The 23,893-nt window shown below is 46.3% G+C and overlaps 1 protein-coding gene across 12 annotated transcripts in view; it reads right to left on the bottom strand.

Moving 5' to 3' along the window:
- Nucleotides 1-23,893, bottom strand: part of HUWE1 (HECT, UBA and WWE domain containing E3 ubiquitin protein ligase 1) — a 124,465-nt gene that overhangs the window by 7,556 nt on the left and 93,016 nt on the right. For 9 of the 12 annotated variants that reach the window (XM_044443521.1, XM_044443522.1, XM_044443519.1 and 6 more), the window contains 25 exons: nucleotides 23,701-23,883; nucleotides 23,220-23,392; nucleotides 22,901-23,049; nucleotides 22,462-22,537; nucleotides 21,865-21,963; nucleotides 21,444-21,577; nucleotides 20,993-21,164; nucleotides 20,443-20,671; nucleotides 19,986-20,164; nucleotides 18,231-18,320; nucleotides 17,991-18,142; nucleotides 12,437-12,482; nucleotides 11,338-11,616; nucleotides 10,714-10,972; nucleotides 10,490-10,623; nucleotides 10,176-10,396; nucleotides 9,098-9,386; nucleotides 8,904-9,006; nucleotides 7,431-7,971; nucleotides 4,550-5,126; nucleotides 3,364-3,482; nucleotides 3,103-3,259; nucleotides 1,276-1,408; nucleotides 987-1,189; nucleotides 642-769 (listed from right to left, as the gene is read on the bottom strand). In XM_044443521.1, the coding sequence (XP_044299456.1) occupies nucleotides 642-769; nucleotides 987-1,189; nucleotides 1,276-1,408; nucleotides 3,103-3,259; nucleotides 3,364-3,482; nucleotides 4,550-5,126; nucleotides 7,431-7,971; nucleotides 8,904-9,006; nucleotides 9,098-9,386; nucleotides 10,176-10,396; nucleotides 10,490-10,623; nucleotides 10,714-10,972; nucleotides 11,338-11,616; nucleotides 12,437-12,482; nucleotides 17,991-18,142; nucleotides 18,231-18,320; nucleotides 19,986-20,164; nucleotides 20,443-20,671; nucleotides 20,993-21,164; nucleotides 21,444-21,577; nucleotides 21,865-21,963; nucleotides 22,462-22,537; nucleotides 22,901-23,049; nucleotides 23,220-23,392; nucleotides 23,701-23,883 (4,825 nt within the window). The remainder of the gene's footprint in view (nucleotides 1-641; nucleotides 770-986; nucleotides 1,190-1,275; nucleotides 1,409-3,102; nucleotides 3,260-3,363; nucleotides 3,483-4,549; nucleotides 5,127-7,430; nucleotides 7,972-8,903; nucleotides 9,007-9,097; nucleotides 9,387-10,175; nucleotides 10,397-10,489; nucleotides 10,624-10,713; nucleotides 10,973-11,337; nucleotides 11,617-12,436; nucleotides 12,483-17,990; nucleotides 18,143-18,230; nucleotides 18,321-19,985; nucleotides 20,165-20,442; nucleotides 20,672-20,992; nucleotides 21,165-21,443; nucleotides 21,578-21,864; nucleotides 21,964-22,461; nucleotides 22,538-22,900; nucleotides 23,050-23,219; nucleotides 23,393-23,700; nucleotides 23,884-23,893) is intronic. The other 3 variants (XM_044443526.1, XM_044443530.1, XM_044443529.1) reach the window with 3 other exon arrangements.

Genomic DNA, 23,893 nt, shown 5'->3' with positions numbered 1-23,893 from the left:
GGTATTTGGCATAGAGGTGTCCAGGCCATATAGAGGTTAAGTGTGCGTATGCATGCACACGTGGGGGGGGGGGGAAGAATGAATATGAAGAATTGTTTAAGTGTTGGGACAATAAAGTAAATTAAAAAACAAAATATAAGAATGGTATGTCTGAGTGAAAATTTGAGCGAAAATCCAAAGAGCACACTTGGTTCAGAAGTGCTATGCAAAAATCCACATAGGTTCTCAAACCCGTCAGCGAACTTTATAAAAAGTGAAGACCACAGAGAGTGGAAAACTGAAGGCAAGCAGCCAGGTGCTGAGAGGGACCTGACTATCTTCTCTCGGTAGCAACTCCTACACCATGTCTATGACTAGCTCTTCTCAAACCCCTCCATCCATGTATAGAAGCTAGCATCTGGATTACACCAGACACCTGCAAGCCTTCTCTCAGTCCCCTTTGAAGAACAGCTTTTATGATGTGGAACCGCAAGTGGCAAGAAGCTAAAGCTGTCTTCCCACACAAAGAGGCTCTGATGACAAACCAGATAGGCATGAAAAGGGGGGAAGAAAAGATGGAAGGAGGAATGTAAAAGAATGAAAAAGGGTAATTCAAATAAACAAAATGAGTGGCCTACAAGCGCCACAGGCACCATGCTAACCGTTGTTGCTTGCTGCTGCCTCCGGGCCCTCTGACCCTCACGTACCATTTGTATAATGGCGTCAGCCTCAGCCTCCAGCTGCCGAACAGCGGCCTGGATGCTGCTAACTGAGCCCAGACCGGAAGTACCTGCACAAAGAAGGGGGGAAAGGAGAAAAAAAGCTGCGCTCTAGCTAAGCTTATCAAGAACTCAGTCCCATACTTGAGCTTTTGACTCCAAAATGTACAGGGGACTGTAAACATCCCAGGAATGCTATGGCAAAGTACTGCTGTTGCCTGACCCAATATCACTTCTCCTACCCCTACACCAGGGCTTGCCTGACCCTTGCCCTCTCACCCAACATACCTAGCCTGCCTGTCTGCTTTGCCTTTTTGTTGGCACGGCGTGTGTCATCCCGCAGCTGGATGATGACTTGCAGCACCCTTAAGAAGAACTTCTGTGTGGAGGTCTTGGAGGTGAGCATGGACATAGAGGGCAGCTGGAGCTCCCGGCCGCCCAGAGGGCGCTTCTGCGAGGCCACAATCACCACATTCTCAGCAATGTCAAACCTGGGAGGGCGAAAGGAAGGGGAGTAGGAAGGTCAGCGAAGGCCACTCAAAGCAAGGAGGAAAGGGTTGGCATGGAGGAGACTCACCTGCTCTGCATCTTGCCTTTCAATTTGGTGGTCTGAGGCTGCTCCTCAGGGAGACCATCTGGAGACAAGGACTCACACTGTGCTCGACGCTGCTGCTCCAAGTTGTACTCTCGCAGTTCTGCCAAGAGTGTACCTGGAAAGGGGGAAGATATGGGTCAAAACTGATTCTGTCTTGCCAGAGGGAAAATCCCATCCCCAGTATGCATGCATTAATTTATAAAAATGCATATCCCACCTTTTCAAGATGGAATATTATCAATAGTAGCTCACAATAATCAAAATATATAAAAACATTTAAGCCCCGAAAACAAAAACAGAGCATAGCAGACAATTCAAACAAAGTCAGCATATAGAGCAGAACAATAAAAAAACCTGCCTAAAAATATCATCTTCAGCAGAGGGAGAGAATTCCACAACCAGGGTGTGGCCACAGCAAATGCCCTTTCACAAGTGCCAGCCAACCTAGCACTTCGAACTGAAGCCAGAAACATACTCGTGATCAGCTATATGTCTATTCAAAAAAGACATAGTATGATTGTACAGCTGTGCTCCTATAGGCACCATTGAGGCTGCATTCTGGAGCAAACTTCCAGAGAGTTTTCACAGGGGTAACCCCATGCAAAGTATGCTATAGAGCCCAAGTTTGATGCAACCAAATTTTTATGGAAGCTCTGACCTCTCCCAAAACAGCACCAGCCTAAGATGAACTGTGGCCACTATCTGGACAACCTAAACCAAGGCTGGGTCTCGAGGAAGCTCAAAACCATGAATCCTTTCTTGCAAGGGGAAGGCCACTCATTCTGGAATAAACTAAAGTCTTAAATATTGAGAAGTTACCACCTGCCACCTCTAGAGGCAACCCTCTCTGGCAAGAGAGTTCTGAGACTGATTACAACTCAGTTCATACTTCCGGGGAAGCAAAATCTTTAGAGCAGGGGTCTCAAACTCAACTTACCTGGGGGCCACTGGAAGTAGAGTCTGGATGAGGCTGGGCTGCATCAAGTATTCCACCACCACAGTGGTGGTGGGCCACTCATCCCGCGTGGCTCCCGGAGGCCGGCCCGGGCGCCACTGGCACTTTGAAGGCCGTAGGGCCCCTCCCCCGTGCCCCACCCGTCCCGGCAATTGGCCTGCGGGCCGCGAGTTTGAGACCCCTGCTTTAGAGTTACCATCCTATACCCTTCAAATCCATAAGGAAGGCTGAGCGCTGAAGAATTGAGGTCTTTGAATTGCGGTGTTGGAGGAGACCCCTGCAAGTCCCTTGGACTGCAAGGCGATCAAACCGGTCAGTCCTAGAGGAGATCAACCCTGACTGCTCTTTAGAAGGCCAGATACTGGAGATGAAACTCAAATACTTTGGCCACTTAGTGAGAAGGAAGGACTCCCTGGAGAAGAGCCTAATGCTGGGAACAATAGATGGCAAAAGAAGAAGGGGACAGCAGAGAATGAGGTGGTTAGATGGAGTCACTGAAGCAGTTGGTGTGAGCTCAGGTGGACTCCCGGGGATGGTGGAGGACAGGAAGGCCTGGAGGAATGTTGTCCATGGGGTTGCGATGGGTCGGACACGACTTTGCGACTAGCAACAACAACAACCCTTCAAATGTTACCCATCTTTAAGCATTCAGCCACCAGCACACTTAAGACCCACAGTCCCCATATAACAGATGAATAGATTTTGAGGAGCCCAGGGATTCTTTCAGCCACGTGCTACTAATTTTGGGCTTCTCCCCTCAACTCTTCACTGGCAAGTTCAATGCAGGGCAGGGCATAGCCAGAAAGCCCAGTCAGCTTCTACACTGTTGTGACCACACTACGATGCTGCCTCACCTATCTGCTTGCAGAGGGTATAGCCCAGTTGCCGGGCCCCATTAAGCAGGAGTTTGAGCACAGTGTCACGGGTGGCTGGGTCACCCCGTGAAAGTTGCAGGAGAACATTGGCTGCATCTTCCAGGCCTTCTTCAGAGCAGGAGTGGGATGTCAGCACCTTGATTAGAAAAGGAGAAATTCAGTAACTGTCCAAAAGCGGGAAGATTTGGCCCTGATTCTCTCTGCCTTCCCATACTGTATGGGGCTACTCTTGTAACTCACCTCCACAGACAGTTGTAGCTGGTTCTCTGTTAGACCCGAGGCTGCCATTTTGCTGTCAGTCCCACCTCCACCTCCCCCATCACACACCTTGGCTGGCGATTTGCTGTTTTTTCCAATGGCTGTAAGGAACGATAACACACAAGTCAGCCCCATCTCTGGATCAGAAGATTCACTGGTAGGAAAATTACCAAAAAACCCCCATCACCTAGCTTTTGAAGTTCATGTCTCTATGAACACTCATCTAACATTCCTATCCAGGTGGCTTCATTGAAGAAGTCAATCACACATGCATCTATTGTCAGGCAATACCTCCCTTGATCAAAGTTCTGTGTATATGCAATTCTGTGGAAGTGTGGATACAGTACAAGGTATGGTGTCAGATGCAGAACTGAGCTTGGGAACCCCCTTTTTGTTAAAACACACACACACACGTCTAGCCCTAGAGGCTGCAGTGATATCCTTGAAAGTGTGGGGGTGATACCTACTGAAGTTGTAGAAGCCAAAGATAGCTAAAGACTTCTAATAGTTAAAGGTGAGGGTCCAGTGCCCTTTACAGCTTTTTGCTGGACACCCTGATTAGCAAAAACAGAACTATGCAAAATAAGAAAAAATATGCAAGTTCACATACAAGTAGGGATATGAAGATCCGGCTGGAATCTGGCTTTCTTGTGCTTGCCAGACTTCCTTTCCATGCTCAGCCCTGGCAATGAAGTGAGCTGAACCAGTATCAAATCTGTAAAATCTTGGGCATGCTAGCTATGTAATTCTTTGTGCAAAGTATGCAATTATTCGCATAAAGTGCACAAAGCCTGCATTCGGCATGTGCAGAAGCAGAACTCCACTTGCACAGTGGGCACATGGACAGTATGTGCCCAAGTCTGCCTGGCCTCATGGTCTCACTTCCTGCCAGAAGCCTACACAAACACTTGGTGTGAGGCAGACTGAGACAGAAAGAAAGTACACTGGAACTGGAGTCTGCAGACCTGAGCTGGATTTTTCACATACTGTTAAATATAAGTCACAGAATCTGGTTTGCCTGGATATAGACATCCTCTCCATGCTGCCACCCCCGCCCACACTTTTAAAGGCAAGTCCTATCTTATAACTAGATTCAGGAAAGAAAACATGGGGCAGTGAAAAGCACCCATTTCCTTTCCTGCTTATTCCCCATCAAAAGAAGACTTACTGGACACCGTGGTGGGAACAGTAGATGTGGCAGTCACTGTGGCAGCGCTGGAGTTGGCAAGAGAAGCAACAGTTGCGGCTGCAGTTGCGGCTGCGGTTGCGGCAGCTACAGCGGCGGCAGTGGCCAGGGCAGGGGCAGGCGCTGGGGTGGTGGCGGCAGAAGCAGCGGCAGCAGCAGTGTGGTTGGCCGCCCCTTCAGCTGTGGTCTTGTTTTCAGGCAGAGCAATTGAGATAAGGGACAGCAGACGCAGTAGCTTCTCAGTCAGCAGGGAGCTCCGTCTGATCACTGGGTGGGACAGCATGTTCATCAGCTGGCCCAGAGGAGAGGCTTCCAGGCTGTAGGGAGAGCTCTCCCCCTCAGAGCCAGCACTCACAGGCACAGATTTGATGGAGTTCTTGCCCTTGCGGCTTACGTTCATGTTATCCAGTTTGACCAACAAGTCCCAGAAGTCAGTAGAGATGCCACTAGTGCCTGTCTGGCCTGGGCAAGGGCTGCCTGACTGCTTGGTGCCACGCTCCCGCTCACTTTCGCAGTTGGTCTCTTTGGTCCGCTGCTGTGTGAAGTGGCTCGGGAACACCTGCCAAGCCAGTGGGGTGGAAGGAAAAAAACAGAGGGGATGCAATGTCAGGTTCTGGGAGCCCTAAGTGAGGCAGTGCTCATCTCTCAGTCCCTCAGGATTATTTACCATCTTGTCTGAACTCATGATGCAATAGGATTCTCTAACCTACCAAATTTCCCAAATCACGCATGCACATCCCACCTGCTAGACCACAGAAACACACTAGGTTTCTGGACAAAGCTGAATGGACATTTAGATACAGCAGTTCAAGATCTCCTCCTAGAAAAGTTTTTATGTTACATACATACACTTGAGTGCCCATGGTATACCATGCTTTTATTGATTTGTGAGCTATCTTGACTTCATTTTGGGTGAAGACGGGGTATAAATATTTTAAACAAAAAAATAAGACTGCTAAAGTGCTGGCTGCTCCATATCAGTGTTAGGAATGGTTGTTACATCCTGGGAGCAAAACGATAGCTCAGAGCGCCCCAGAGCCTCCCTCCAGGATACAAGTAACCACTACGTAATGGGAGACATTTCACATAGGACATCCCACCTACTTTCCATAAAAAGCACAACTACATTTACAAGGCAGCACTGGCATAGACCTTCAACTGTAGTTTTCACTGAAGCCAGTCAGTGGGTTCTCCATAATTCCACCCTTCACAGGAAGACAAGCAAGAGGGAGCCCTGTAGAACCATGTGCCTTAGGCCTTTAGGCTACACGGCCAACCTTGTGACTGGGTAATAACAAATAGCAGCAACCTATGGCAATGAGTGCAAACTGTACAAGAACAGAACATCAGGGTTGGACCTGGGTGTGTGCCTCAAGCAACATCACAAACTTACTGAATCACTGAACATGTCACCTGTATGACATGAAGACCCAAACAATTATCCCACAGCACTGCTGCATGGTTTAAAGACAACTGAAAGATGACATATGAAAGATGTGCTTAAACTTGTTCTGATTTTATCCTAACTGTTTTTATTGTTGTTCATAGCAACTGTAATTATTTGTTTTATTGCAAGCCACAGGGAATCCTTTTGGACTAGTGGGTGGCATATAAATTTAAAAATTAAATATAAATACATATTACAGACTTAAATAATATATTGGCAAGATAGGAGAGCTGGCCCATCTACCAGCTGGAAGCAGAGTACTCCTGACCTGGGATGCCAGCTGTGGCCTATTGCTAGAAGTTAGCCTGGGACCTATGCTCCTTGTCAATGACCAAATCCGCTTCGCACCCCCATAGGGCACAAAAGCAGACATGCAGCAGCACCGTCTCTCATTCAAGGTCAGATAGGCATTCAGGTTAACAAACACGGAAGCCAGGTGCTGACAAAAATAGCTTTTAAAAGGTTCACAGCAAACTGGGAGGCTTCTCCACTGAAAGGACTCTGCACGATATCACTGGCATAGCCCTGCCTCTGAAGCCAGTGGGAGAAGTACCCCAGTCCTAGATAACTTCCAACACTGAAAGAGAACACAGTCACAATATTGATAAGCAGGATGAACTATTTTCAATAAGTATGTCACACAGATTTTAAAAATTCACCACACTTTTTAGTTCCAGAACCCTTTCCAGGAGAATGGTCCTCGACAGCAAAAATAGGGCCAGCAAAGGATACAAAATACAGATACAACAGTCTGCATTTTGTGTTTGTTCTGATGCCCCAGTTTTTGCAACTGGCTGAAAAAGAAGCCTTGGCCCAACCAACACCTGTGATGAAGGAAGTATCTGTGATCTTTTTTTTGCTCTTATGCTGTAAGACATAAGGAAGCTGCAGGGCTTCCACCGAATACTAATTAATCAGCTTTGAAATCTTCCCAAAAACAGCTCCACAAATGTGCGAAGAGCCCATATGTGTAATGCACAGAGACCATGAAGAATAACCAAGAAACCAACTACCTAAGCCCCTTGTCCCATGATTGGATGCTTTCTAGTGCATGCCTACCAATGATGGCCTGACCTATTCCTGAAGACTCCACAAAGTAGTTCTAGCATTACTGCTAATATTTGGCAGTAACTACAGGAATAGGAGAAGCCAGGGCCAATTTTAAGTTTGTTAGGAGCTTCACTGCTCAGCTGCTATTAGTTTGGGAGTTCACTGCAATATTTAATGCAGACCGTGTATTTTAAGTGCTTCTCAGTGACTGGGATGAATGGTTGTTTCTCTTCCAACCACTTTGTTAACTGATAACATAGCCTAATCTTATTTCCAAGCTAAGCAGGCCTTGATCCTTTAGGCTTTCCTCAGAGTGATCATTTCTTATCCTTCTGAGATAGCCATCAAGGCAACCTTTTCCCTCACCTTGGCAAGTTGGATGAGCGTGTCAAGTACATGGCGACAAACTACAGGAGCAGCCTGAGGATGTATGTGAACAGTGGAACCAGCAGCAGCATGTTTCTCCGTGTGTTTGCGTCCTCCTGCCCGTTGGATCTGGAAGATGTTTGTTCTGCAACCCAGAGCAGCGTCCATTGAGACAGAAAGCCAAGAAAGCTGGCCTGAGCTTTTGGATTCCATCTTGTGCAGGAGATCAAGCGGCCGGCTATCAGGGGCACAGGCCTTGGCAGCCCTTTTGCCTTTGTCGTCTGGTGCAGCAGCCCCTTTAGGAGTCTCTACGCACAGTTCACTCTCACTGCTGCGCTGCAAAATGGACAGCAGGCTCCGAATCACCCAGCTACGTGTCTGTGCGTGATAGCAAAGGTTCCGTAGCACTCGATGCAGCCGGCTCGTGTTCAGCTTTGGCTCATCCACAAAAAGCAGCACTAGCAAGCATGACAGGGCTTCATGGTCCAGCAGAAGGCGCCCACGCAGACGCAGCAGACTGTCCACATTGCTTCCTGATGGCCTAGGAAGTCGCAAGAGGAATATCAGGGCAACATTTACACTGGGCTTCAAAAGCACAGAATATTTTATGGTTCTCTAAAGGGAAACCCCCTCTCAAACATGACCTATCTGCCCAGGGGCAGTCAGATGTGATCATTTTATGACCTGAGTTTTCTCCTGACAGCTGTCTTTTCTTTGCACTCTACAGGATCAAAGGCAGTAGACAGAATAAAGATCAAAGAAAAATCAGCAAACTACCATCACCATCCAGCTTTGGAGGCAAGACTAGAACTAGAAGGAAGTTGTTCTCCCACAAAGGAGGGCACTCAAGATTTACACATTCCTGTCTACTGGAACAAATAGGAGGAGCAACCAATACAAAGACAACTCTCACCTCCACTTTAAGAAAGTGGACAATTTTCTTTACCCATGAATTCTCTTTCTATCTGTTAGACAGACCATCGATCTAACACCCCAGTATCTTTGCTACTGGACAGTTTAAATCTGGCTGGTACAGCTTGTCCTCACAACTGTCCCCTAAACTAATCCTTTAGCCAGTTCACCATTTGGATCACAGAACGGAAGAAAGGGAAAAAAAGGGCTGAATTGTCAAATAGTGACAGCTCTGAAAGAAATGTTGGGAGGGATCATAAGAGATACAACAAGACCACAGCCATGCTTTCTTGCCTTCAAAGTTAACCCACCTCTGTTGTGTAGATCTCTAGAGATTTTGGACTTGAATTCTCATAAGCCACTGTCAACATAGCTAATGGTCAGAAATACTGGGAGTTGAAATCCAGAACAACTAGAGATCTACTCTCTGCCCACCACTGGCATAACTAGTTTGGGTCAGTTGTTAATACTTCTGGTTTCCACTTCCCAAGTACTCCAATTTAATCCACAAGATGTATTTGTCCCTCCTGGGAATCCCAAGCCGGCTTCCTGCTCCCATACCTGCTATGACTGCTGCTTCCACCCATCTGGAAGGTACCTCCTCTCTGTACAGCCAAGCGGGTATACTGGACACCTCTGTTTCCACTTAGTCGGCTTGTGAAAGCTGGGGAGGAGAGAAAAGAAGTCAAATCAGGAGTTGAGACTTAGAGGGCCAGGGAACAGTAGGCCAGTAAAGAATGGAAGACCCCCTTTACCTGGGCTGCGCAAAATGGCAGACAAGGCAGAGGTGCTTGAGTGGCCAAAGAGACGCTCATGCATAAGCTGACGTTGGCGTGCTTCCTGTTCTCGCCGCAAAGCCTGGGCCTCAGCGGCAATGTCAGGAGGCATGACTGCCAAGACACTGTCCTCCATGTCCTCCAGCACACTGCGCCGCAGGTCTGATGGCAAGGTCTGGATGAAAGTCACAGGGTCCATGGGTGTGTCTGAGCTTGTACTCTGAGCCAGTTCACGCCGCTGCTGTTCTGCTCGTTGCTGGGCCAGCACCTGAGATGCAGAGGAAAGGGCATAAACAACTCTGCTTGTTAGGCCAGGTAGAGAAGATGTGCAGGATGCATCCATTCTCTCTTCACAAGAAGTAGGAAGCATTATGACATTCCTCTAGTCCTTTAACCAGAATAGAAAGCAAAGACAGAAAAGACCCTGGACACGGACTTGATTGTATAGAATCTTGTATAAAGTATGCACTGAAGCAGTTGTCCAGCCAGAAATGAATTCATAAACATTGCTTCCAAGGGAGTGGGGTTTAAGCATCAGCTACCCTCCATCAATAGTTGAGAGGCTGATTGATATTAAGCATTAATGGAAGCAACTGAGTAACACAAGTTATGATCAGCTGATGACTAAACAGGAGAACAGATTTAATTACAGAAAACAGGCCCCTCGAACACCTCTCCTGTGAAAGCTTCAGCTGCAGCACTACATATGTTAATAACCTAGATTTTTCTTCAAGATTTCTGTTTTGCCTGCATCGAAAGAGTGAATCAAACATGCTGGATGGTTAAGTAGTCACTCTATGCTCCCAGTCTACTTCAAAACACAAGGTTACACAAGATAAGATACATAAGATGTATGAGCATAAAGATAGTTGAGGAATGTCTTTTGGAGGTTTGAAAAAAAAAAAAGAGATCAGAAGATATGTGAGGAAATGTTAATGTTAAGGTAAAGGTGGCCCTGTTTCAGTGCAGTGCAGTAAATTACATCAATTCCTTTCAATTTTATACATGTATAACCCTTGTTTGAATTGTGCAGTATCTCTTAAAGGAGTCACTGTACCTCCTCTTGGATAGCCGGAGGCAGTGCAGCCAGGAACTCTGGACTGACTTCTGTCACACCAGGGTTGGCCACTACAGGAGGTGCTGGTGTAGCTGTGGTGGCAGTAGGAGCAGCACGGGCAGGAGGCCGGATGCCCAACTGGTTCTGCAGCACCTCACGACGGATGTCATCAGGTAAAGCAGCCAGGAAAGATGGGTCAACACCTTCAGGGAGATTTATCCCTAAATGAAAAGAAAAAATAAGTACAGCTGCTGCTTTTCCAGGGGGGAGACTGAGCTATTATAGCCACTTCTTTTTTAGGTCCTAGTATTTACCTGCCAAGGGATCCTCCTCCTCACTGCTGGTAGATGGCAGTGGTTCTTCCAAGATGCCCCGAGAATCTGCACCAGAAATGGCCACAGCAGAATCCCTGGTAGAGGAGCTCTCAGAGGATGAGGCAGGTGGGGAACTAGGAGGAAGTAAATGACCAGGTTTAATGAGCATAGTGCTAAGGCTAAAAGGACAGGTCACTTCCTCTGATCCATTCTTTGGTCCTTACCTGTCATCCACCTGCTGGCTGGGGTCAGGCTGGCCCTCCCTGACGGCCTGGCTGTTGGAGCCTTGCTGGGAGGCATCAGCTGCCACCACAACAGTGCCTGTGCCCGTCTGTTCCACGTTGCTTGCCCCACCACCCTCTCCAACACCTTCTTCCAGGTTGCACGAGGCCAGGCTGCTGGTGTCCATGGGTGAGCCCTCCAGCTGGCTGCTGACTGCCGTCAAGGCATCCGAGTCTTCAGCTCTCTCTGGGGAGAGTGAGGCTGGTGGGATAGGAAATAAAGGGAAACTGTTAAGACAGAATCCTGCACTGAAGAGACCTAGCATGGCAGCTCTCATGGCTTTAACTCAACATTAAGGCTTAACCTTCTAAAAAAAGGCTGCCCATTAACAAAAAATCAAGGCTAACTTTAGTCGACAAAACTATATCATCATGAGAGGGGCTGACCTTTAATTCATCTTGCACATTTTAGTTAACATGAAAATATGTACACCTTAAAACTACTGCTGCTCTTCCTGAATGTTTGGAAGAAGGAAGGAAATGGAGTGCACTGTATGTACAGACAAGTGGCATACAGCCAGGCAGGGGGTTAAGACCTGCTGCAGGGTGAAGCCGGAGGCCACTTACTGATGGTGGGGGCAGGTGAGAGCTCCATCTGCGTAGCCTCGGCATCTGCGCTTGGCCTCCCAGGGCCCGAGTCCTCCTGCTCCACTGGTATCAGCAGCTGCCCAGAAGCCTGAGCACTGGACTGCCCCACCAGCTCTGAAGAGAGCTCGCCTGCCCCTGCCGCCTGTTGCTGCTGTTGCTGGGGGTTCTCCAGTGTGACCAGAGTCTGCTTGGGGCCAGCTGAGGCATCTTCGGTGGAAGCTGGGACTGCGGAATAGCCGTCAGGATGGGGGGCACCATCTGGGAGCCAAGAGAGGGAGGGAGGGAGGCTTAAAACCCAGGCTGCTGAGCAGCAGAAGGGTTTCAAATATGGCCTTGGCTTCACCCTTTCAGCAACTGAGAGCTACACCTCCAAGGTCAGCTCAAGACTAGGTACATGGAAAAACCCACAATCTTGGGTACTTCGCACCAGCCAGGGAAAGTAGTAAGTTGTATAGTTATCTCTGATTTGGGGCACAAATCCCTACCCCACAACAATACAACTTACTACCTCACCCCAGCAGGAGCAAGTGGCAAAAAAGACCTGTTAGTGTCATACAAACTGGCCCTTCTCCTGCTCAAAATTTTAAGCAGGGTGTTAACCCATCTCCCGCATCCCCACTCCACTGCCCATTCCTATAGACAGAGGAACATCAAGCAGGTAGCCCTCTCCCCAACCCACAGGAAGAATCCAGCAATCAGGCTTCTCAGGCCGTATGAGATACCACTCTGCTGTAACTGTCTCCAATGACCATCCATTTCCAGGGATAAACCAAGAAATTCATGGATTGTATCCTGACTAAGGCTAATTCCCTCTGGAGGTCATGTTCTTTCCTCTTAGAACTAGGTGCAGTGTCTTTCAGTAGCTTCTTTCCTCTTCTTCAGGGAAGGCAATGCTGGCTTGATGAGTTGGAAGTCCTCATAGGAAAGACAGTAGATTGTATAGTTATCTCCAAGACCGGGTATGACCCTAAAACTATACAATCTACTACCTCATCCCAGGGGGCTCAGGAGCAGCATTTACTTCAGCTAGGCTGGGGGAAGAAGACAAGAGGCGGACATTCAGTAAGAAGTAAGTTACCTGGGAGGTTCTGCTCAGCTGAACTGTTAGACTGTGGAACTGGTCCCTGCAGAGGCAATCAAGGAAAGCGTTAGTGTAACTCAGAATCCATCCAATTCAAATGCAGACTTTGAAGACACATCTAGGAAGGAAGCTGTCAAATGTTTTTTATACCCCTCTAACTCATCCATGCACACTCCTATAATGCCCGCAACTTGGTTTTAATCTAATCCTGTGAAGATTGTGCATCAGAATGTTTTCACACTGATATGCAAGCATTCCAAATATTGCTGGAAAAGATGCAGAGGGTGAGTTCTCACTTCCAAGTTTGCTAGAATTCAAAGATTTTGGGCTTGAATGGACCTTATAAAGGAAGCGTCAAGTCTTTTATCCCTCTCTAACTCAACCCCCCCCCACCACCCCACTAAATTATTGTAGTGAAAGGGATGCTCCCACACTTAGGAAAGGTTTGATGTTTTCATTATTCACAGTAACTAATATTCTAAATTGTTCCGTATCAGAAGAGGAGACAACTCTCGCCCAATAAGAAGGTGGTACAGCCTAACAATGAATATAAAACCATGAAATTTGTCAAAAGAACCCTATTTAGCCCTGTCAAAAATCCTGCTTAAACAAACCCTCTGCCTTTTGACAGGTGTCCTAAGTCCATGTTTCCAAAAAAAAAAGGTTGGATGGATTGGTAGATCTTCCCTTTCTACAGTACCTAAAGGCACAGAGAAATGTGGGAAGGGCAAAAGCACTAAGAATTATCGGGGCAGTTCCTAAAAACAAGGATAACACTGCTAAGCAGGAAATCTACTTGCCACCCTTTCACGATAAGAGATCCACTAGTGACTTTGCTTGCCTCTTAACAGCTCACAATTTGACAGCCGTGAAGGGAAAAATCGAACTAATATTTGAAGCCTTCTTTGCCAATGTCCATGACTGCTACTGCCTCCTGCACTTTGACAGCAGACTTTTACTAGGATGTCAATCAAGCAAGGCTTTGTATTTCTGGTGGTTGGAACTATGCAGTTGTGTACCTCTAAAAAGAGTGACCAGGATAATTTTAAAAGAGTATGAAAGACTGTGTGCATTTCTGGTGTCTTAAATGCATTTACATAATAGGGTTGGGAAACATTGCAAAAAGCTCTGAAAGGGGAAAAAAGGGACAGTAAGCTAGTGATGGTTACCAAAGTGCCACCTGGGTAATTGTACAGATAAGCTTGACAACAGCAGCAAGGGGTTTTACTGCTCTTGCCAAGTGGCTCACTCTCCACCTCCCTAGACCCATAATGGAATTGGTCACAATGACAGCTAAAACAAGGTGTGGGTTGTCAAGATGGATGTTGCCCAAGCAGTTCAAGTTCAGATAACATGACTGCGGTTAATTACTTATGCATATTATTAATTTTATTTCCATAGCACCTAATATCAAAAGCTCTTGAGGTGGTTACCAATTTATTGTAGTACGATCATAGAAATGGATAGAATAAAACACAGTGTAAATTCCTATATGCATAATTTTAAAACAGTTTAGACATCTAAAATAACTTCAATAAAACTAGACTTGTCTGAAACGTGTCATATCACATGCCATTAAATGGTTGAGAGTGGAGGGCAGTTTTCTCCTGATGCTGAAAAGATTACAATGTTGGCATCAGATGGGCCTCTCTGAAGAAGTCATTCCATAACTGGGGAATAGGGGAGGGGCGGGGGTCACTGTGAAGCCTCTTCCTTCTTGGTCCCGCTTTCCAGGCCTTCATTGGAGGTGACAGTTGAAGGAATGCAGACTGCAGTGTATGCTTAGATTGGGACTGGGAAAGGTGTTCAAGTCAGGTATTGCAGTCCCAAGCCATGGAGGACTTTATAGCTTTATAGGATGCTGTCGGGGACTGGTCATTATTCTCACATAACTCCAGTCCTCTATCAGCTCCATTGGCTTCCCATTGAAGTCCGGGCTCAATTTAATGTGCTGGTTATTACCTATAAAGCCCTAAATGGCTTGGGACCAGGATAACTAAAGGAATGCCTTTTTCCCTATATGCCCTCTCGCCTCCTAAGATCGGCAGCAGAGGCTCTCCTCCGGGAACCCTCTTTGAAAGAGGTTAGGAGACAGAGCAATTGGAGGAGAGCTTTCTCTGTGGTGGTGCCCCGACTATGGAATGTGCTCCCTAGAGAGGTCTGCCTGGTGCCGTCATTATATGCTTTTCAGCACCAGGTCAAGACCTTTTTATTTAACCAATATTTTAAAGTTAGTTAATTTTAATGGTATATTTATTTATTTAATTCATTTAAACTATGATATTTTATACTGTCATGGTATAGCCAATTTATTCATTTGTTTAGGATTGGTAGGTTTTAATGTTTGTAAACCACCCAGAGAACGCTCTGGGATACTAGAGTGGTATATAAATGCAAATAATAAATAAATAAATAGCTAGCTAGCTAGCTAGCTAGCTTAAAACAGCACCCTGAATGAGGCTTGGAAGCATACAGGCATCCAATGCAAGTGGGCCAAAATTGGTGTTCTATGTTTGAAGTTTCTGGTCCCACATATTAATCTAGTTCCCACATTTTGCACAAGCTGCAGTCCCACATAAAGTGCATTACAAGTAATCTACTTTAGAGATTACTAGAGCATAAATTACTGAAATCAGGCTATCCCTATCCAAACTGGGGAATAACTGGGCAGCCAATACAGTGGTACCTTGGCTCATGAACGCCTCAGTTCACAACCAAATCGGGTTGCAAACAAAAAATTCATAAAAATGTTGACTCAGGTTGTGAACTTTGCATTGGGTGGTGACTGCAATCGCCCCATCTCCCCCCTCCCCCAAGTGGAGAGATGGCTGTGATGGGAGCGAGGGAGATGGCTGAGATCATGCTCGTCTTTCCTGCAGGAGCAGGCCCGTGACTGCGCCTGTCTTTCCTGCAGGAGTGTAACCGCGATCTCGGCCATCTCCCCCAGCACGATTGCGCCCATCCCCCTCCAAGTGCACCCACATTCGCACTCATCTCCCCCCACCCGCGCACCGGGATTACAGGCGCGATCGTGATTGTGCTGGGGGGGGGGGGGGGGGGGGGGAGGGGGGGGGTGGGGGTTTGGGGGGGGGGGGGGGGGGGGTGGGGAGATGGTTGCGCTTGTGTTCAGGGTGGGGGGTGGGGAGATGGCCACGATCTTTGTTGTTCTGTCACTTTGCTTCACATTTTTCTGATTAAAATAATAGTTACAGAACTGATTAACCTTATTTACATTGAACCTTATGGGGAAATTTAACTTGGCTCACGACCAATTTGGGTCATGACCAGAGCCCTGGAATGGATTAAATTCATGAGCCAAGGTGCCACTGTATCAGGCAATCTGTGCCAGGGAGGCCAATGGGGCCTCAAGTGACAAAGATGAATTAAGGAAAACCTCCACGCTGCTCTATATTAAGGAGAAGTGCAACTCCATCAAGAACAAGTTGAATTCCTTTCCTCCAGTCAGAAGAACCTAAAAACATCTTAGTCTTTTCTAGATTGAACTTCAACTTATTAGACCTCATCTAGTCTATCAGAGCAGCCAGGCACTGGTTTAGCACATCCACAACCTCACCTGATGAGGATGCAAAGGAGAAACAGAGCTCTATGTCATCAGTATACTGATGATCGCACACCCCAGAACTCCAGTTACTCCACCCAGCAGTTTCATGTGCATGTTAAATGGCATGGGGGACAGGATTTACCCCTGAGGAACTACATGCTGGAGAATTTATGGGACTAAGCAACATTAGCCAAGCAACACCCTGTGGAACCATCCCTCCAAGTAGGAGCAGAACCAGTGCAATGCAGTAACCCCACACTCAGCTCATTCACAACAGAAAGATACTGTGGTTGATATCAAAAGCAGCTGAAAGATCCAGGAATAGCAACACTCCCAGTCTCCTGACATGGATTGCCAGAGTGAACAAAACTGCTTCTGTACCAAAACCTGATGGAAATGGATGCAGACAAACAATCTCATCCAAGAGTTCCTGAAACTCATTGGACACCATCTGCTCAAGAACCTTGCTCAGGAAGGGAACATTTGCCACTAACTTTAAGTTGTTAGAATCCTTGGGGGGCTTCTTTTTACAGAAGCTGTCTTACCACCATCTCTTTCAGATGGAATGGGACCATTCCCTCTCACAAAGAACTATTGATCACCTTCTTGGTCTAACCAGCTGTCTCTTCTCTGCTGATTTTTATTGGCCAGAGGCACAAAGGTGGCTGCATGTCCAAGCTCCTTGTTAACACCCTTGAGTTGTACTGAAATTGATCCAATAGAACTAGACCAGACTGTGAATTGGGAACCTTGTCAGATTGAAGTACTCTTATGTTGGAGCCTAGATTTCAGTGGATGCAAGGGATTTTGCCCTAGAAGTGTGCAGCAAATATGTTACACTGGTCCTTAGATGGGACTGCAACATCCTTAGGGCAGCATATGATAGGCCCTGGAAGCCCATCCCCACAAAAAAAAAAAAAAAAAAAAAGCTGGGCTGGGCAGCAAGTACAAAAATGAATAGAAAAGCAGGTAGTTGTTGTTTCTTTGATGTCCTCATGGCCTCTAAGTACAACTGATTATACACACATACCAGAGCACAAATGCATCAACTAGGAGTTTTCCTGTATTTGCACTCAAGCCATTTCCAATTTTTTTCAGCATTCTCAGTGCTAGGGTATACCAAGGAGCCATATAAGCTCTAATAATACAGAGAGGGCTCTTAGAAGCAATCAAGTCAACTGTCTGGGTTATCTGTGTTCCAGAAACAGACCAGGGTCTCAACAGGACCATCATTCATATCAGGTGGAAATCCTGCTAGAGCCTTCTAAAAACCATCAGAATCCTTTAATCCCCAATGAAGTGTCATCTTAATAGGTCCCCCACTGTTGCAGAGAGGGAAAAGTCACTGTCAGTCTAAACCTTAGCAGGTGGCAACTGAATCAAAGTCCCCCACATTCATATCACCATCCCTAGAGTGTGCCCCATTAATGTAATGACTTGTTGGACAGTCCCATGGTTATCATAGAGAGCCACCTTTAAAAAAAAAAATAAAGAATTTAAAATGGAATAGGTGCAACAACTGACTTCAGTAACTAACAAAAGAACATGGCAACTAATGTTGGTGATGTCCTTTTGAAGCAAGAAATTACACTCCCTGCCTATGGATATAAGGCATTTCTCTCTCATGTCCTCTGGTACTATGTGCACTGAAGTGAACATTCTTTTAAGGTGGCTCACCAACCAAAATTAAAATTGCCACTATGTTTTCCCATCCTAAATCTAGGGAAAACAGACTTCCTTTCTTGTCAAGCTATCTGTCACTGAAGCACATCTGCTGCTATTTTTATTTTGGGTTGTGAGTACCTAGTCTAATTTACAACTCAGCTGCATTTATTTAAATTTCCCCCACCCCAGTCCCCTGAACAAGCAGACACAATGTCGTTTCCTTAATGAAAATAATGCCAGCTAGAATCAGCCTTATAACTTCAAAAGCTTGTCCTTTCAAGAACCTTTCAAAAGGCCCACAGTTGCTTAAGCTGAGCTTCCAACCTGGGCATTCTGATCCTTGTCATCTGCATCCTTTGCTTTGTCCACCACTTTTGCTTCCTCCTCAGCCAGCTGCTTGCGTCTTTTCTCTCTACGCTCTTCCAGCTCCTCATCCCTCAGTGCCTCCAGATGATTGATGATGGGAACTTTGACCACTGAATGGAAGAAGGCACCAGGTTAAGTGCAGCCAACCTAAGAAAGGGCTGCATTACCCAAAGGAAGGAAAGCTACTCATTTGCTTACCTGAAACACAGTCATGCATGCTTTCCGCATCTAGTACTTTACATTCTTCTGTCCAACGTGTCAGAGCAGTGGGAACGCTTGACAAGGTCCCTAAAGAGAAGAGTGAAAGGGATTATATCACTGGATGAACTCATATAGCAGCTCAACACCCCCTATAATTCCCTTATTTCTTAGACACACTGCTGTGCTTTGGGCCAGCTGCTCTGACAATCAATAGGATTGAGTGTGCTAGAGCACATTCACGCATGCATGGATATAATTTTATTTCTCTGCATTAGGATGGGTGAATCGAGTCATCTGATAAATGCTGTCTGAAGTAATGGATGGTATGAAAGTTCTGAAGTCTCTTGGATCGGTGATCTGCTCACACAAGTAATCAAGAAATAAAAGTTGTGAACTCTCTGTTCTGATGGTTCCTAGCAGGAATGGGCCAATGTTGAATTCCTTAAAGCAAAGAATTACAAGTGACATTATGAAGTTCTTTCTAATTGCATGTAGATGGAAAATAAAATGTTGCATGTTAGTTTCAGAAATGGGCTAGAAACCAAAACATCACTCCATCCTGGGTAATGCAAACCAGGGCTTTCAATACTAAACATTGCTATACTTAGAGATAAAGGATTCACTGAATGGCTGTAGCTTAATTTGTCTGTACAAAATGACAGAAGCATAAACAGATAAAAAAGAGATCGCCACCTTCTAAAGTAAAATGCTTTGGCAAATAGCTAAACTTTTAAGACAATTTCCTTTTGAAAAACTCAAAAGTAGATCCATATGCTTATATATTAGCATAGCAGATAACTTGGAAAAAGAAAAGCTGAAGCGACAGCCTACCAAAAAACAAAGACCAGATTCTAGAAAGTGTTTCCAAGTAGGTGGAAGCGAAAGACCTTTTACCACTCATACTAAGAGTCTCCATCACAAAAGTGCAAGTATAAGGCTGTGCACCCAATTAGTTTAGGACCTCATCTCTTTCTTGGGACAAGGAGGAACAAGCCATCCTTTACACTAGAATATTCTGTTTCTGGTGAATTTACATTGGCAGGTACATAGACAGAAGATATAGCTGCTGGTTAGCATGTCACTCTGCCACGTCAGTTAAGGAGCAGGCTGGGACGCTTCCTTGGAAGCAGATCCACTCATAGGCAGGCAAACCAGCTTGCCACTGCAAATGAGAGCTGCTTGTATTCAAATGCAAGCAGTTCTGTATGTAAGTTAAATGCTTACAAAAAAGTTAAATGTTACAAAAAATGACACACAATTTTATGGAAAAACAGTAATTCTTGCACTGAAGTTAGCACTTCTGAAGCACTGGCATCTGGAAGGGCAGCACCTGTAGCTTCAGAGGGGGTTGAGTGAGAGCTGGTGTCAATGCACCCCATAAATGATCAGAAGACAAAACAGAAAGGGCATGCCATCTAACACTGTAGTTCCACAAAACACAAGGTAACTCCCTGAGCACGTCACCTCACTGAACTTGCCTGCTGTTTACCAATGGTCTGCAAGCCCTGGTCTCCTCTCTGATGTTTCCCTATTAAATATATTACTAAATCTGGGCACTTTGCAACAAGGATTTAACAGTTGTGCTAGTTGTGACCCTCAAAGTGCTGGATTTCCAGAATGCAAAATTTCAGTCTTGGGTATGGGAAAGGTGTTTGGCTATACTCTTCTTGACTTTACCCCAGATGCTACTTAAAACCCAGCTAATGGCTTTAAACCTCAGTGCTTTAGAGCAATTGGTCCATGAGGACTTGCCTGCTTGGCTGGTGGCTGTGCTCTGGTCATGGAAGAAGTCGTCCAGCAACTCATCATCTGAGCGGGCAATTATGTGCACATCGTCATTGCCTACTAGAAGGCGAGCTCGGCCTCGACTCTGCAGTGGAAGACTGCTGCTTAACTGAAGGATGTCTGCAGCTGCTGAAGGGCCCAACAACCTATGGAAGACACACAATAGGGAATTGCAAAGGGTCCCCCTTTCACCCTACACAAACATGTACCCACTTTGGGAGTGGCAGCAAACTTTGGTCAAACTTTGGTCAAAGTTTTAGTCATCCACTTTGGGATTGGATGACTAAAACTTGTTTCTCACAACAAGATTACGGGATGGTATTTCGAATTGGGTTGGGATGCTGGCCAAAAGTTTAAATTCACTATCTGCCATCTTCATTTTTGACACAATGATTTTCAAGTGACTCCTTTCCCCTTGTCTCACCTCTGCAGGATAAGAGGTGGGTTGGGCTGCCGGGTGCCAGGATAATGCACATGGATGGTATGGCCAGTGTTTGCTGTCAGCTGTCGTAGCGTCCTCTGACTGCGGCCAATGCCTTGTGTCAATCGGGTAGTGGAAGAGCCACTGCCCAAGGTTAAAGAGCTATGGTCTGCATGCCGTACCATGAGTGGGTGAGTGGCAGGAATATTGCCAGGCGATGGGGGAATGTCCGCTGGAAACAGAAACAGAAGAAGTTAGCAGGCCGTGATGGGGCTATGAAGACTTAATTAGATACATTTCCCCTTGAGGAGAATGCTAGCCTGATCCAGGCTCAGTGAAGTTTAAATCACAAAGCCTTTTGCACGAAAGAGAAACTTTTTGGAGCAAAGATTTACCCCAAGAGGCTGGCTGGAACAAGGCAGGAATGCTACTCTGTTCCAAAGGTGGTAAGAACAGCTTCCTAGTCCATAAACATCCTGCTTCCCAATCCCACAGGAATCAGCCATTAGGATACCACCCAAGTCCTATGGCTTCTAGGTTTCAGAGTTCTTACTGGCACTGGAGAACATGTTGTCAAACTCTATGATGAGGTCATCTTCACGGTCAAAGCGCTCAAAACGCACCAGTGGAGAGGCATTCATATCAGGGTAGTCTTCATCTAACTCCATCTCAGAGCCATCGTCATCATCTTCTTCCTCTTCACCTTCCTCACCTTCTTCATCATCCTGGAGAGAGTTGGCACCAAACCCAGAGCTACAATTAGGGATGCCGAGTTCCAACACCCCTAGCCGCTTTAAACACTCTCCCTCCTGAGAGCCAGGGACTAAGTCAAAATTGCTGACACAGACTCAATTTTTACTTTAACCAGATATACTCGTAAAGGCAAGACACTGTGGTTTCCAGCTATTGTTTCCCACTACTGACTATCATCAGCCTGTTTCTCTTATTTTGTACCAGTCTGCCCTACAGACTTCCAGACACTGTTTTTCCTCCAATGCTTCTACCTGATCATCTTCATCTTCCTCCTCCTCCTCCTCTTCTTCATCCTGGCTGTCATCTTCATCTTCATTGCTGCCACTGCTGTCTTCCTCCTGTGTATGTTCCTCCTCATCCTCAGGATCCAGGATATTCATAGAATCTAGAACAGATGGAGAAGGCAGGGAGTTGAATTGGGTTCTGCTAGTTAAGTGAAGATTCTTTCAGTTCTCCTCCTGGCAAGATTGGTAAATTCCTCTTGCCAGGTAAGGAAAGCCTCACAGGGCCAGGTTTCAGACACCTCTACCTCCCAACCATTACTAGGAGAGCTCAAGTTGACAACCACTTCTGGTATCATGCTAGTTCTCTTCTACACTGATCCCGCTCACACCCTTAAGGATTACTACAGGCCCTTCCAGGCTCCATATAACATCTTAGGCAATGCCTCACCTTCCCTGTTGGCCTGTAGTGTGGAAGCCTGGCTCAGATTGGAAGGTGCCTCATCCATCAGCACATCCTCCTGAGACTCATCCTCTCCACTTCGACCCACTGAAGGACACAAGGGCAGTGTACAGGACTCAGCAAGGTTATGAGCAAACAATCCTTTCCCTTAAAGGAACTCCTGGACTGTCCCAAATCTGATGATAGTGGACATTTATCTCTAAGCACCCATTATAGCCCTGATGTGATGCTGCTTAAAAACACATGGATGACAATTTTATAGGTTTTTATGAAGCCCCCATGATGAGCTTTTTACCCTCAAAGGACTTCTTTCCAAGGCTTAGGAAAGAAGGGAACAGGCAGCACTGACATATGCCAGCTACTGCATAGCATCAATGCTATGTGGGAAAGAAAATCTACTGGGGGTGTGGGTCCAGGATCAGCAACAGGTTACCTCTACTAGGTGAGTGCTCATTTCATACAAGGCAGGTTTTCTACATCACAGCAAAAAATGAAAGTGAATTCTTCAGGAAATCAGCAAAAAAAAAAAAAAAAAGTTTCTGATTCCACAAGCCCTGAAGGACAATGCTTAGGTCTGGAACTCACCTATTATGGTACTATTCCCTGAGCCACCATCCTGTTCCAATAACTCATCAATTAGGTCCTCCAGCTCATTTTCCACCTAGAAGGACAGAGGTGCACGCATTAATGAGCTCCAGTTCCTTACTGCCAAAATAAGCCCCCAAACTCAATGGCGCACAATCCCAAGTAGCTAAATTTCTCCAATTCTTGTTCAACCCCAGCCAAATACCACTGTGCAGCCACACACATCTATCTCACAAGCCTGAATTAAAGCAAAGACTGTGCAAGATTGCATACAATTGTTGGGATCTCATCAGCCACTTCAGAGTAAAGCCCTGTCCATCACAAGCCTTCTTCTCCCAGGCTCCCCAGACCAAGTGCAGCTTCAAGCAACACAAGCAGGAAGAGAGAGCTGTGCTATCACCTGATACATCCTGCACACACTGCAAGCCACCATCCATACCTGCATCTCTTGTGTGCTTAGCACCTCAGGCTGCCCAGCAATAACCACGGCATCAGTCTCTGCTTCACCATCCATGATGTCACCATCTGCAACTTCTGCTTGGGCAACATCGTGGTCCTCCTCAGGGGCCTCTGCTTCCCCACTCTCCCCTACAAGGAAGAAGAATGTCAGGTCATTCAGACCGTAGACACATAATAGGGAGTGAGAGGCAGATGTGAAAAGCTAATTAGGCGACAAAGTTGGAGAAATGGAAGAGAAGGGGTAAAGGTTGTACTGCGCACAAAATAATGGATGCTACAGTAAACTGTAGGCCTCATACCTGCATCTTGTTGGCCACTGCTTGCATCCCGTGCCGCTCCTTGAGCATCCTGCTCTGCCTTGCTCTTGCTTGAGGTACTCTTGCTGCCAAACAGACTGCTGGGCTGATTGACAATACGTGACAGTGTCTCCAAGGGTTTCAAGGCTGCATTCACTGTGTTGGCCATGTTGGGACTTTGGGAACAAACAGAAAAGAAAGAATTTCTAGACTGTGATGACTGACATTAATAACTAGGCAAGGCTGTTGCAGAGTAAACCCTAGCCAGGGTGGAGATAAGAGAAACCTCTAATGAAACAGGAAGGTATAAATTCTTCTCGTTCCCTCAGTGTGGCAGTTAATTCTGTTCTGAAGATAGGGAACAAATCATGGTGGAAACTTGGGAGAGGGCTCTTATCTTTGCCTTCTGCACCAACTCTTTGATACTAGCCAGAATCATTAAGCAATTTCCACTCTATCTCCCTCATGGAAAGGATGCAAATACCTGGAAAGATCAAGGCTGTGGGGCACCCTGGCCAAGTCATTGACCAGGCCCTTCTTCAGGAAGAGGCGGATGATGTTATTCATGCCATTGTGCTGCGTCTTGGCTGTGGCACTGCTGTAGAAACTGGAGGTGGATGGGCATGACTCCATGATGGTGCTGATGATGCACATGACTGCCTGCAGTCTAGAGTCAA

Source organism: Varanus komodoensis, unplaced genomic scaffold (assembly GCF_004798865.1).
Source record: "Varanus komodoensis strain SLA01 unplaced genomic scaffold, ASM479886v1 scaffold42, whole genome shotgun sequence".
In the NCBI taxonomy this organism is placed as follows: domain Eukaryota; kingdom Metazoa; phylum Chordata; class Lepidosauria; order Squamata; family Varanidae; genus Varanus; species Varanus komodoensis.
Note: the sequence above shows the minus strand (reverse complement) of the source record. Positions and strands in the feature narration are given on the sequence as shown.